The following is a 15302-nucleotide window of genomic DNA, read 5'->3' on the forward strand; positions in this document are numbered from 1 at the left end:
CTTTATTGCTTTAATTAGGATTTTACCTATGGATTTTATATCCATCGGTGATGGTAACATCCTTCCTTAAGCACTCCGGGCCCCCACATTATTTAATAACTTTAAAGTATTGTAGCATAAGGCATAGGGTCAGTGTTTCGAAGTAAAGAACCTTCGCTAATTCATAATACAGAGATCTGGATTATGTCTTGCCGCAGGTGTTCCGTGGAAATGTGGACAACAATACGCCCTATGCTAACTCCTTCACTCCACCCATCAAAGCGCAGTACGTGAGACTCTATCCCCAAGTGTGCCGGAGGCATTGCACTTTGCGAATGGAACTGCTGGGCTGTGAACTATCAGGTGAGCCTCATATTACCTATTTCTATATGGTCTTTAAAGAAAACCAGAAGTATACTTGTGTGGAGTTTAACACGAACCTGCAGATTTCAACACCTGTAGAAATTCATTTCTGCTACACAATGTCTAGGACACGGTTCGGTGAGAAATAGTACCTTGTTGCTTATGTGTAAACAGGCAGTAAAACATGCTGGAGAACAGAATTAATTTAGAAAGAGTAATGTATTTTATTGGGTGGTCAAAGTCAGTGCAAGGAATTCCCATGGGAGGCCTGTCAATGTTAGACACGTCTCCTTGTTTGGGGTGGTACCTATGCTGTATGTTTTGACAAAAGCTCAGTAAAAACTGGAATGTGCTTGACCTCTTATATTTAGACTATCTGGTCCATAAAAGCAAGCTGTGTCTTTGTCTTTCTACCTAAAGAACTGGGTGCTTTTTTTCTTTTAGACTTTTGTGAAATTTTTAAATTCATCATCCCTCCATGTGGAACAATATTTCAATACCAAGATTGCTGCTATAATTCATTCTGGGGTCATCCTTAGAAAGAAACCTGCTTGTTGTACAAATAGTGGTTACCCAGCTTGAGGATAATCTGTCACAGGACTCCACTTTAAATCATTCTTGCCCTCCAGGAGCATCAATACCAGGTGCAAAGATGAAGAATTAATGAGTGGACCTCACAGTGGTCCCATTTTATTCTGAAATAAATAGAAAAGTTTCTTTGGCTGTTTCACACTGACTTACATTTTTGGTAGTTTTTATATTTCTGGCATCAAATTTTACCTATCTTTGTCACAAAAACCCGAGGTTATTTTGTTTAATATCTGTGGAGGAAATGTACATTTCACGTGTGCCCCCTGGTTTGTTAGCATAACCTTAAAATATGGGAAACACCTTTGCTAAACTTAAATCAATGCCTTTGAATAGGCGAGGTCCTTGCAAAGAGGCCTCTGAGAGGTTTGGATTCATAGATTACATGCTGTACTCTATCTGATTTCCTCCATAGACTTATTTATGATACTAGAAAAAAGGATAGTTAAGTAAATGAAAAGCGGTATTAAAAAGAACGAATCTTAGAGAACCCACTGAAAGATATGATAGTGATTTGGTCAGCTGAGTGAGTGTATTTTTAAGACTCATATTTTCATTCTATGTTAGTATGTTTTAGGAAGGAAATACACGCAGAGTTAGTGCCATTCATTATGTGAACAGAGACCTCTTCCCTATTTTGGTCGTTTGAGCCAGTTTATTGATTGTGAGCGAATCTGAGAAGAATTATTACTGTACAACGATTGCACGGCATGTCACTGTGCCACCACAGGCCACTGTCATCCTGAAGCCATTCATCATAAAGCAATCAGGAGGAAGCCACAACATGATGAGATCCGCTGTAAGCCCTGTGGTTTTAGTTGCTTAACATCACCATCACCAATTTTTCAGTCCTTTGATTCATGAGCGTCAGTCTCTCATACATGGCACAGCTACACCCCTAGGGTGTAAATATATTTTTCTTTTGAGCTTGACAAGAGGTTACACCTGACAATTTACAGATTTTATTTTCTCAAAAAGAAGCTGTGCTCTATCTCCCAACCCTGCAAATTGATTTTCAATTTACATGCAGAGAATATTTCTCCATGGTTGTTTGTAGAAGCTGGAGAATTGTGCTATAGAAATAATCAATTTAGATCTTGATATTTCACTTTGTTCAGGTGCTGTCCACACTGGTGAAATAGTTAATTAATTTAAATGCATGAAATACTGTGGATGAGAAGGGAAATTTGAGATGTGAGACACCAGGGAAGAGAAGTTTGCTGTAACACTTCGAGATAGTGAAAATGTTCCAAGGTTTTTCTTGAAGTTGAGTACAACACTTTAATGTTCAAGATTCTTTATTTTTTTCAAGGAACTGACATAAGATTTTTAAGCCTGATTAGAAGATCAGCAGTTAGTCTCTTCCCAGACACTTAGAAGGAACATTTTTAAATCCTCTGCAAGAGACACAACTTACAAAGTTTTGAATGAAACAGAGCATAACCATAATTAGAAAGTAAACTCATTCATTGAATAAATCATTACTAATATTTCCTCCTAGCTAAGCACAGAACAATAGAATGAGTATGAAATGAATTTAATGATAAAGCAGGAGTGGTCCAGAACATTCTTCCATCTGATACTGTATTACATTACAGAAGGGAAGGAATGACTGCCTTCTTTTTTCTTACATCTCCTCCACCAATGAAGCAAAGTTATACAAAGACTCAGGGACAGCAAGGACAGGGTAGGAGAGAGGACTGGGGGGACAGGTGAGACATCTCTAATGCAGACAACACTCCTTACCTTGGAACTGCCCAAAGATAAACAGAGGGCACGGTGCCTGCTGAACAGCCTACAATCCTTCAGATATGTACAGAGGCTTTCTCACTCAGACTTTACATTGAGCCTTGAGGGCTGTCTTTATCAGGGACTTGACAGAAATATCTTCCCAAGAACATGTGAGATGAGACAACAATCCTTCTTGACATCTTTTGTCACATTTGCAAAGTTAAAGTACCCCACGGTGGGTCGGGGAGATGAGCGCAAACTAGGACAAGCCTCAAGAAGCAAGAATTAATGGAGCAGAACAGAGAGAATTCACCGTAATTAAGAATTATAAGTGAAGCGTTATTTATTCTAAGCCACCTCTCACAGCCTTCATTTAAATGGGTCCCCACTATCAGCTATCCCCCATCAAAGGATGTTCGTGGATCCTCATGGATATGCTGCTACTTGGTGACTTAACGCTGCTTCCTTTTGGAGTCAGTTGTATGAAATAATATAACTATCTAAAACTTCCAGAATGCTAAATGTACCAGTAATTTTAAAAAATATTTTATTAATGCATTTTTAACAGAGAATATCTTTCACTTTATTTGTGTCTTCCTTAATTTTTTCAGGCAAATTTTCCAGTCTTTTTTATTAGTACGTAGCTGTAGTACATAATGATTGTATTTCTTGCGGGAAATTAGTACATGGACCTAACACATCTTGATTATCTCTTTATTCCTTTTCCTTCTCTGCCTCTCTCCATCCCTCCATTTCTTAGTACCCTTCACTTTTGCAAAAGAAGTAATTTCTTACAACATTTCTTGGAGGTAGTTTGCATTAATATCACCATTTTACAGATGAGAAAACATGGGCAAAAAGTAATAGGCATAGCATCACACAGCCACTTAGAGGGGATCCGGTAGAACATGAAAAGTACTGAACTGCAGAAATCTGCATTTATTCTCTGTGCTTTCATGGTCAAACTCATCTTCCTACCTTGCAAGCATCTTGGCCAGTATTCCAGATTTTTATTTTTTTAAAGAACACTCAGTCCTTGGCTAACATCGTAATAGGATCACGCTTCTTATTACAAACTTTGTGAATGGAATTGGGGAACATATATGGTGTGTGTGTACCTGTACACACACACACATTTTCAGTGACAAACAAATCCAAATTCTGCACTGTATGAAGCTTGAAAATATATGTGGTAGATTTGAGAATCTTTCAAGAATATTTACACACAAAGCGTTACTGAGTATGATTAAAATAAAAGAATGTATTAAAAGATTTGTCTAGTGATGGTTTTTGCCAGAATTTGTTTTTCCTGTGTTACCCAGTGGTTCACATTTCGTATGTGCTCCAGGCCCAAGTAAGCCTTATTGTCCTGCTTTCCCCAAAGCATCCATATGGGTGCAGTCAGAACCGGTGATAAAGATTAGCACATATTTCTTAGACCACAAACTGCTGTCCAGTATAGAAAATAACAGAGGAGCAATTTCTGAAAATGGCTTTGTACTGAGGGAATTTTCATTTGCAGTATTATGAAAACAAATAAAAAAAAACCAAATAGGCTTTATGAGAAAATGCTCCATTTTTTAAAGACACAATGAAGCTGCTGAAAACCAAGAAACACTTATGAGGCTTCTGGTAATGAGACAGGAGAGGGTTTTTCAGTATGGTTTTCATTCTGCAAAATCATCTATCAGAGAAAAGTAGTTTGAATTGTCTGTATTGTTTTCAATGTTTCCAAAATAGATTCAGACAAAGCGGCCCGAATTGGCTATCTTATTTTTCTGTTTTGTTCCAGATTTCTTTCTGATTACAGCCTTTTCTTTTGAATTTAGATGCTCTCTCTTTGGGGGGATGGAGAGAATTAGGTTTCATCTTCTCTTGCTTCTCCTAAATGAACACAGAACGTTGCCAGGATGACAAATTATTTTTCTCATGGAGCTTTTTCGTTTCCTCTCAGGCTGCTCAGAGCCTCTGGGAATGAAATCAGGGCACATACAAGACTATCAGATCACTGCCTCTAGCATCTTCAGGACGCTCAACATGGACATGTTCACATGGGAGCCAAGGAAGGCCCGGCTGGACAAACAAGGCAAGGTGAATGCCTGGACCTCGGGCCACAATGACCAGTCACAATGGCTGCAGGTAAGAATGTCCCCCACCCCCGTTTGTCTTCCTTATAGAATTTCCTGTTGCTTCCATGAATGTCTGCGTTGTTACATGCACACTTCTTTAAATGTGCCTTTGTCTTTAGCATATCTAAATGGCTAAGACAAGTTCCTCTGAAGTCCCGTTCCTGGGCTATTTTTACTCTGGTGTTAATTTAGAGATGCAACTGTCAGGGTGACATAGCAGATTGTGCCAGCCCACACAATGTATAGATCAACTGATTGACTGTGAGAGCGTTTGCATTTCAACTTTCGTCTGTTCTAATGCCTTGTGTTAATATCGGCTTTGAACAGGAATCCAAAGGACAATGAAGTCATGCCACTGACCTGCAAGGAGTCTCATAGCATCTTGACTCCTGACTTACTAGCTCTTTACCTGTGGTTGCTAAGCAATAGAGCAATTCAATGACACTCTCATACCGGAGTTGCTTATAGAAGGAGAGCATAGATTCTGCAGCGTCTATTTATAATTTTTAAATGAAGTAAGGTTCCAGGAAATGATTTTACACCCAACCTTTCTAAAATGTACTTACTTGTGGAGTACTCTTAAGTGTGCATGCATTACTTAATATTTTCCATGACAAAAGCAAGGAGCTCAATTCCATGAGGTCACTTCATTTGACAGAAAGGAGTCCTGCCCTCTCTGATTTTCTGGGCCATGGGTGGCTCTGCGATAATTTATGGAATCCCTGCAAGTCATGAACACCATCAACATAGCTGCCTACTCCTCATCAAGACATACTCGCCACATCTGAAATGACTCTTACTTGGTCATCAGTAATCACTTCTCAGTCTTTTCACTTATCCTTGTCCTTCCTCTCATCATTGTAAGAAACCAGCACTTTTTCTTTACTCTCTCTTTGTATTCTACCTGGATCTTTATTCTCGTCAAGCTCTGTTGAGCTCTTTTGTCAGCTACTACACATTATAGACAACTGCGCGAGTCTTTCTCCTATTGCTGTTCCCAAAGGTAGGAAGTAGGTTTGTTGTACAACACCCCGGCACCCAACTTCATGTCCTTTTCTTGTGTGTATCTGTGCTTACTATGCGAAGCCATTTATTTACCAAATGTGCCCATTTGTTTGTGTTGGACCCGTGCAGCATCACAGGACACACAGTGCAACAACGACGTGAGCCACCGACAGCAGTGCTCATGCTCCTAAGACATTACCTTTGAGAAAATCTTCTATTTGGCTCCAATGATGCCACGTTTGTTTTCCTCCTGACTGTTGTTTCCTAATGTTCTTCTCGAGCCTTGCTTCCTCTTCCGGTCCCACTCCTGCTGATATCTCTAACTCCAAAAGCTCAGGTGACTGATGCAGCTATTATTGGTGATTTCAATTTCTACACGGACCCAAGAACCCTGAAATAATGTCGCTTTCCTCTATCACTGCCACTACAATGATATCGTCCGCTTTCATTGTTTTTTTAAAAAAAAATCTTTCCAGTTTCTAACCTTACTCTTGAAAACAAAAATCTTCTCCATTTATGTGCGTGTGTGTGTGTGTGTGTGTGTGTGTGTGTGTGTGTGTGTACTTCTTGTGTTAAATTGCTCAGTTCCATTCTGTCAGTCTCAGAGTGAAATGCAGAATCCTTACCATGGTTTAAAAATCTTGCATGATCTGGCCCTGTTTCAGCTTTACTACACTCTGTTAACTCTCCTTTAGTTTCTCGTACCAAGCGCTGTCTCTTCTTGTTCTATTATAAATACCCTCTTCTTAGAGGAACGGAAGAGAACAACACAGCCCTGAAGCTACACTCCTCAAGTGCCTTTCTCTGAGGAGTCTTAGCTGCCAGCACCTCCTGCCCATATCTGATTTAAGCCCCTTTCTTTGTACCATAGTATCACCTTTATCCTTCAAGCACACATCCCCAGACCCCAGTGTGCGCCCCAAACCATGGATCATGCCAAACCCTGTATACACAGCAATATCTTGATTCATAAACCCTTCAGTTCATAAACAATTCAGTCATCAATCAGGAGCATTCAGCAAAATTTTGCTTCCATTCACAACATCCACATCTGGTGACAAGCACAACTGTGGCCATCTTCCCCACAGGAACACAAATACCTCTGTCTTCCCCAGAATCCTGAAGCAAATTAAGTTTGTGAACTGAGGTAACGACTGTACTCTCCTTTTCCTAACACACCCCGCAGCCTGGCCAGTGAGAACTAGAGCTGATTTGTCTGTCCGTATTGCATGGCCCTATGCTGCCTTTACACCATTCTTTGGTTTTAGGGCCTTTATGAGGTAAGATAAGGCTTACTTGGACACAAGCTCTTTGATACCATGATAGTCAGTCTGCGATGTGACATGGCTGCTAAGTGACTAATGGCAGGTGGGTATGTTGGACAAAGATATGATTAATGTCCTGAGCAGGACTGGCAAGAGAACAATTTCATCAACTGCTTAGGATAGAGTGTCAGCTAAAACTCACATATTGTTGTTTTCTGAATTTTCCGTTTTCTATTTTTGAAGTGAGTCTGACTGCAGGTAACAGAAAATGTATAAAGTAAAACCCTGGGGAGGGGACGCTGCTGTCCCACTGTGTTCTCCATAATTCTCTCACTGAAGCCTTAACCACTGCACCAGAACATGTTTCCATGCTAAACTGTTGACCTCAGGAGGTTTCCAGCGACACCTGTCTTGAGTGACTTTCTCAGCTGTCTAGTACTGAACCCAACACCTATAATCATATCTGACACATGGCAAACATGCCATAAAGATTTGTTGAATGAATGAACAAATGATTATTTCAGAGAATAATTCAACTTATGAATTTGGGCCTAAGCAGCACATAATTTTGGTCTTCAATGTAAGAATTCAACAGATACATATTTTCAAAATAAAAAGAAAACAATCGTGTGTTCCGAGGCTAAGAATGGAACCCAAGGCCTTGAGTATGCTAGGCAGGTGCTCTACCATGGAGCTACACTCCAGTCTCATACTCTCACAGTTTTAAATTTTTTTCATATCTAAAATATTGTGTTGATGAGCAGGCCTTTTGCAATACAGGAATTAAATTTTAATAACACATAGAATTTTGTGGTTCTATTTTGAGGAAACCATGGAAAAATTTCCCTTCCATTTGTTAGTCTTTACAATAATGAAGGTAAAGCTATTCTATAAAATGTATTAGTCATCACAGAGAATTTCTAAATTGTAAATATTCAAACCATATCTCAGAATAGCTGCATAAGGCTAATATTATTCATGAGTCATAATGCCTTTTGGACTAAGACAAAATATTTTATACCCCAAAAGTAGCTCACACAGGCTGGTAGACTAGAAATAATCACATGAAGTGATTGCCAGAGGCAAATATCTTTAGAAAGATAAAAATACGACAGATATTCTATATGAATCAGGGTCTGAGTTTTCAGAGCAAAGCTCCATCCATCACTCCGTTTACGATGGCTTTTCAGCTGCCTTCTTGAAGTTTCTGGCACACTGGAATCGATCTGTTCTGGTGGTGACAGACTCTGTCAATTCAAGGACCAGTTCTTCCAGTAGATGTCTAATTTTGTTGTGTCAAAACATATTCGGAGTCTCCAAAGCAAATTGACATCTTTCCTCTTATTTATTTATTTTTTCTGACATCATGCATGAAAAAGCTCCAGAATTGTGACTATTTTTATTGTTTTCTCCTCCAGATAATATAATATGCTCATTGTATATTGTTAGCATGAGAGTGCTTGTTAGTGTTTTTTTGAAAATAAAATTAACATTTTTATAGATAAGGATGTAGGGGGTTCTTTTGAGCTGTTGATTCAGAGATCAATTTGTATCTTTAGTTGAAGCTTCTGAATTTATAAACTTTAGCTGCTTTTTTTAAGTAAATGGGCCAATTCCAAGTGACAGCTCTTCAGAAGAGAGCATGTTTCTGTCATTCAACTTCCCAGTAATACTAAACTCTTGCTAGGTGATTGTCTTTCAGATACCAACTGTATATGTGATTCCATAACAAATAAATTTTTATTTTAGCTTAATATATTGTGTCAAAACCTAATCATATAATATTTGGAGACATGAATATAAATGAAGATTTACAAAAAGTCTTCCACCGGGGCTGGGGATTTAGCTCAGCGGCAAAAGCGCCTGCCTGGCAAGCACAAGGTCATGAGTTCGGTTCCCGGTACCAGAGAAAAACCAAAAAAAACACAAAAAGTCTTCCACCAAATTGTGATACACTGAAGTAATTATTAGGTATTCTTTTCAAAATACCTATATATACAAATTTTATTTCAACATTGTTGTTACTCTAAAGTTTCTTCTAGTCTCTTCTGCAAGTTCAAAGTGTCTGGAACTCTCAAGAAAATGTTCCTGTTATTTTGTAGTAGTGATCCTAAGTGACTGATCAGTGTCCCTGAGTTACTATTAATCACGAGATCATTATCTAATTTCTACTGGATCATGACATAAAAGCATCAGGTCCCCAGGATGCTAAGTGAGACATTTCTCAGACCTCCCTCTTGTGTACCTAATGTTCTCTAAAACTTTACAAATTTAAACAAAATGTCGAGTATGTATTCTTCCCATGGTTTATTCCAACAGCCTCTCAGAAATTAAATAATGCCTATTAAAAGTCTCACCAACATCTAAATTAAGACATCCTAAGGCAATCATTCCTGACTGATGGTTAGACATTCCTAACAAATGACTAGATTAGATTTGAATCCTTGTGGTAAAAATAAAGTGTGATTTTAGGTTCTGGGGGATGTTTTGGATCAAACTTAACCTCAGTAGTTACTTCCTAAGGAAAGAAACCTGAGATTGTGTTGAATTGCAAGGTGGGTTAAATAAGACAAAAGAGGAGATATATGGTAGAACCCAGTGCCGAATAAGTCTCTTCCTTTCCTAGGGCTTCCTGTGACCGCTAGTGTCTTCAGACACCACCAGTTCTCAAAAAGAATGCAGAGATATTCAAATATAGTCTTCATTTCCTTCATAATGGAATATGCAATAAAACAAGGAAATATAAAACAATATCTTGTTTGATAAAGAGTTGAAATGTTGTTTTTAAATGAGTAACAGATTTTTAGCTTCTTTTCCTTGAAGTAGTAATAAAATTAATAATTTTGATTAACAGTATGTCATTTGCCAATCTTTCCCGCTGAAGCTCCATTCTTACCAGAATCGTTGGTTATGTGTTTTGTCCCCTTTACTACTGGCTTTGTAACAGATTGAGTACATTTTATTTTCATTTCTGCTCAGTAGGCAAACTGCTTAAAATCCAGCATAAAATTAAGATTTTCTGTTTCTCTTCCTTCCTTTCCCCCTCATCACTGTAGTTCCCCTTTCTTTGGAACAACTTCCTCCTATTTCACAGCACCCTTTATATACTTTGGTCCTTATTTCCACTTTCAGTATCTCACACCAGAGATACAAGGCAATATTTACACATATGTGTCCAATTTCTTTTGCTTAAGAGTATACTCTCAAAGTGTATCCATTTATCTACAGATGTCTCAGCTTTACCCTTATTTGTGGCTGAGTAGTACTCCATGGTATTAAAAAACCACATCATTTTTATCCACACAGGATAAAGTGGAAATAAAGCTTTGTAAATAAAGAGGGTGAGAGGGGTTGGAGGGAGGGAAGGGGATTGGGAAAAAAAGAGGATTTGAGATATGTCATGTACTGGTACAAATTCCCTATGATGAATGTGATCATTATGTATATCTAAATTGACCACTGAAATTAATAAGAAAAATCAAGATTTTTTAGTGATATTCTTCTATCAGGAGCAGGGATGTCACTTATGACAGTCTCATAAATTATGAAGAAATGTACCAATTCATTTTGGTGTGGTATCTAGAATACTCCAAGAGCAAGAAAGGACTTGAATTGATTAAAAAATTTTATAGTACAACATTACACTTTCTATTATAGTAAATTCACTCTATATGTATGAATATTTATAGCCTTATTGCTGATGACTGTAGGACATGGGAAATTACTATCCTCAGTAAATCTACTCAAAACTTATAACTCGTAACACAATATAAATGATCAGCAGGAATCAAAAAGTCATAATGTAACTTAGGAAATGGTCTTTTGGCCTATTTAATAAGACTTTTTTAATGTAAGGTAGTCTACATGGGATTTCAAGCCAATTATTAGAATTAATACAGTGGTTAAACAGCACATTTTAGGGCTGACTTTTGTCAAAATTGCAACAAACCTTATGGAGATTAATTTCAATATAAATTTTGTGGAAACAATGTAAGAAAGAAATTGAATTTAAGCTTCAAATTAAATAAAGCTTACTTAATTTTTCCATTCCAGATTATAAAAGGAAATAGTATGGCCACAAAATTCACTGCTCTTTATAAGTGACTAATCTTTCTTTCCCTCTAGACCAGTGGTGGTAAACTATGGCATACACACCACAGTGGGTTGTACGTTATCACTGAACACTCTAAAAACTTTGCCATCACTGCTCTAGATTTTATTTATAAGAGTGTGGAAAGAAAGGCTTTCAATGAGATGGTGATCACTAGGCCCCTAAGAATTATTTCTTCATTTCAAGGCATATTCTGATTTTTCATTTACAACTTGAACATTTCATATATAGTAAACAGTAAGCTGCATGAAGTAGGCATCTATAAAGAAGATTTCAAAAATATCAGCAATGGAACTTATTTTATGCATTGTTATGAAATAGCTTCCATGATTTCAAAATGTTATTTTGCATAGGAGCACACAAAATGAATCAAAGAATGCCCTTACTTTACTCAGACCATAAATCATCTTTAAAGTTTGTATAATTGTGTATTGTCAAAGGAAATCTTCACTCTCTAATTAGGAAAAATATTTTTACAAGCACAACAGAGTGGAATAGGATATTCGTCAAGAAAGTATTTAGAGAGCAAAGAGCAGAGTAGCCAATCTCGGTGTCCTGTGCGGAATGCGTAATTTCAAGTCCGTACGTCTGGGTTTGATGGCTGACAAATCACATCAATATTCCGGGGTGCGGATTTTTAGTTTCTTTCTTACTTCAAAATAGAGATATTACAAAAAATATCACCTCCAGGGCACCTTCTTATTTTACCTCCTTCATACTACTAAGATTCTGGTATCTGAATGATGATCAAATCTAAATAACATAATGTATGAGGATAGCAAATGATCGCTCCAATAGCTGAGCATAAGCATGAAATTAACAAAAAGACATCTTATTACTCAGTTAATAGGACAGATGTGAACAATCAACCTTAAAATGATCCTTCAAAAATGCTAACTTTTATATAATCTAGAGCATATCTGAAGTAATGCTCTTGACATTCTATTGACTAATTCTCAGTCACTTATATAATCAGCATGTTGTACCTCTTTAAAAATAGCTTACAATTCCCCTAAAACTAGGAATCAAGACATATTAAACTACTGCTAACATACTAACACACAAGCTTTCAATGTAGAAAATCATGAAAAATAATAGCATTTGATGGCAACAGGGGAAAGCAGAAGAGATTTAGACAGAGAAGGCAGCCTTGGAAGTCAGCCTTGAAAGCCAGTTTTTATTGGTAATAAAAATTGGGTAGAAGTCTTGTGGTTTGAGTTATTTTAAATGACTTTATAATTTTGTAATACAAATAAATATTTTTGAGGCTCCTGTTAAAATGAAACATAATGCCAGGTGCAAGGAATGGAAAGATGCACTCGGTAATACGTCTGCCTGCATGTAGGATTACCAGGACCCTAACTGTCATGGATTCAGCACTCGAAAAGCAATAAGCAGAAATGTGAGAAATTGGATGCTTCTGTTTGGAAGCAGTACTTGAAACCATTGAAACACTGAACAGCAGGACTGTAGGAATTATATGTGCGCAGCAGGCCCATTCATGTTTTTATGATAATGAGCATTAAATGGCTTCTGGTTACTTTGTACGTGAATGAATTTTAATTCATGACACATTAATTGTTTTTGTATTAATGGAATTTGTAAGAATGGTGACTTTCTCTAAAAATATGAACTGAAAAATATGCCAATGAGTAAAAATTAGAATACTGTTTCAGATAATATGAACATTTGTAAAGTCTCAGAGAAAATTGGAATCAGTTTTAATTGGTGATCTCATTTTGGCTTTAAAGCAGCCCTCTCAGGGAGCTGACTTATGTTTGTTTTATAACGAGGTTATGGAGTCAGATAATTTTGTTAAAGATTACACAGCTAGTCTGCAGTGGAAATGAGAATCGGCACATGTTAGATAGCTTGTGCAAAGACTTTCACACAATATTTATTAGACCACTAAGTGTAATACACCATACAGGAGATATTTGTTGCGTTAAGGAGCCCTTTTTCTACCCAGTGGTGACCAACACACTTTTAGCCATTTAACTTGTCTTGATGGAGAGCTGCTAGTACTTCTGTAGATCCTGATTGCCCTCTAAATTTGTGGCTCCCCACTATAAAAACTGTAGGTCCTTTACTGCAGTACTCAATATTGAATGCTCACAAATACACACACACACACGCACATACATACTAGATATTTAGAAAATACAATTCCTATTTTTTGTCTAAAATAAAATTGTGTAAGTCACATTTCCTCGTGACTAGACAAAATTCTTGACCCACGCAGTGGAAGAAAGATTTATTTTTTGCTCACAGTTCCCAAGGTTTCTGTCCATGGTCGGCTGACTCTGAGGCAGACATTATAGTCGAGGGGTGTGGTGGAGGAGATATGCTCAACTCGGAGCAGCAGAAGGCAGAGAGGAGGAGCCAGAGCAAGGGAACTGCCCTGCAAAGACACCTCCCCGGTGACATACCTCCTCCAACTAGGCCCTGCATGTCACAGTACGCTCAGCTATGGAGTCGTCAATGGGATCACCCACTGAGGACAGCGCTCCTGTGTGCCAATTGTTTCCCAAATCCTCCACCCTTGAATACAGGAGACTCTCAGAGGACATTTTAGTTCCAAACCATGACAAAAACAGATAGAAAATAGGCATGGAAATTATATTTTCTTCCCACAACCCAACAGCGTACCTATAGTGGACATGTCACAATTTCTTAAGAGGGTGCAGCCATGTCCAGCAGTTTTGGTCCCGTTTAAGCTCACTGACCTCACCTGGTTTATCCTAGAGACCTTTGTAATTTTTCCTCCAAGCCATTACTGCTATAATGAGAAGATAATTCAGTTTTGTTTGCATTCATGATTATGGATATCTTTCATTTATGAAGTATTTACTTGCTAACTAATATCAACATAAATAATTTTATTTATCCAAATACCGTACTCATTACCTCTTTCATTAATAAATTAGCACTTCTTTGGGGAAGATGTGGCTCAGTGAAGCACCTTTTAAGTCTTCTGTGTCTTGTTTATTTTGTGTTGTGGTACTTAACTAGCACAGCATTTCTCCAGAAAATGGTAGATGTTCACAGCCTTGCCCTTTCCTGAGTACACTGTAACCACCTCTGGTCACATTCTTTTCTTCAAAGATTCTTCTAAACGTGTGAAAAATGTGTCAGAGCCACCTGTCTACAGTTTCCATTTAGTCCTTTGCTGTGATTAATTTTTATTTCAGAAGAAAGTCAGGTATGCATTTCCTGACTGGGGCAGATTGAGACGGTACCAAGCAGGAGCAAAGCTTTAATTTCTTAACTTCTTGGGTACATTCCTGGCCCGGTCAGTCAAGAAATCCTGATCACTCCCTCCCTTGGCCCTGTCCTCTGGTTCCTGCTTTGCTGGAAGGCCCTGGTCTCATTCTCAAAGGGCCATCCGATGTCAGCTCCATATGTTTCTCAGGACCTCTGAGACCGCTGCTTCCAAGCCAGCCTCCTACACAAGGCTCTGCTGTCTTGGGTGCTATCCTTTCTGCAACTGTGAGCTGCTCCTTTGTGCTGATAATTTCTCTTCTTCCAGATGACGCTTTTATTCATATAGTTCACTACCAGAATAGGTCCTAATGATTCCCACAGTTTTCAAAATGGTCCTCTTCTTTTCTTCAGTGTAAAGCAAGAAATTTCAAGCAATACATGTACCTCTTTCATGCTAAAGATGCGCCACTTTAAAATAAAGTAGATTCTCTTTCCCTCCAAATGATTAATTTCATTGATGCTTCCAAAAAGTACTCCCTCAAAACACTACTTTTGTGATTATGCAAATAAAATAGGTTCTGTGCTTATAAATATTTGGTAAATTCTGTATCTCTTCACTATTGTTATTGATGTACATTCACAGTTACATAGTAAAGGCTCCCAAGAATTCTACAGAGGAGAAATGTATTTAACTTTGTTTTCACATGGAGATCTTTAAACATTTTTTTATCATGGAGTGCATTTTTAAAATAATCACCTCAGTATCTTCAGGAACCACTTTGGAATGTGGTATGTGAATCTAATGGCATTTCTGAGACACTTTATTGTTTGCAAAAGGCTTCTTTAATAATTTTTCCAGTACTGGGAATTGACCTTATGGCCTTCATATTAAACTAGATCCCAGGTCTTTTTACATTTTTATTTATG

General features: G+C 37.8%; 1 protein-coding gene across 1 annotated transcript in view; it reads left to right on the forward strand.

Moving 5' to 3' along the window:
• Positions 1-15302, forward strand: part of Edil3 (EGF-like repeats and discoidin I-like domains 3) — a gene marked incomplete at its 5' end in the record, with an annotated part of 289245 nt that overhangs the window by 175674 nt on the left and 98269 nt on the right. The window contains 2 exon segments of the mRNA XM_013513061.1: positions 198-342; positions 4616-4800. Coding sequence (XP_013368515.1) covers positions 198-342; positions 4616-4800 — 330 coding nt within the window.

The sequence above is a fragment of the Chinchilla lanigera genome, unplaced genomic scaffold (assembly GCF_000276665.1).
Source record: "Chinchilla lanigera isolate Chin_1 unplaced genomic scaffold, ChiLan1.0 scaffold00017, whole genome shotgun sequence".
Classification (NCBI taxonomy): domain Eukaryota; kingdom Metazoa; phylum Chordata; class Mammalia; order Rodentia; family Chinchillidae; genus Chinchilla; species Chinchilla lanigera.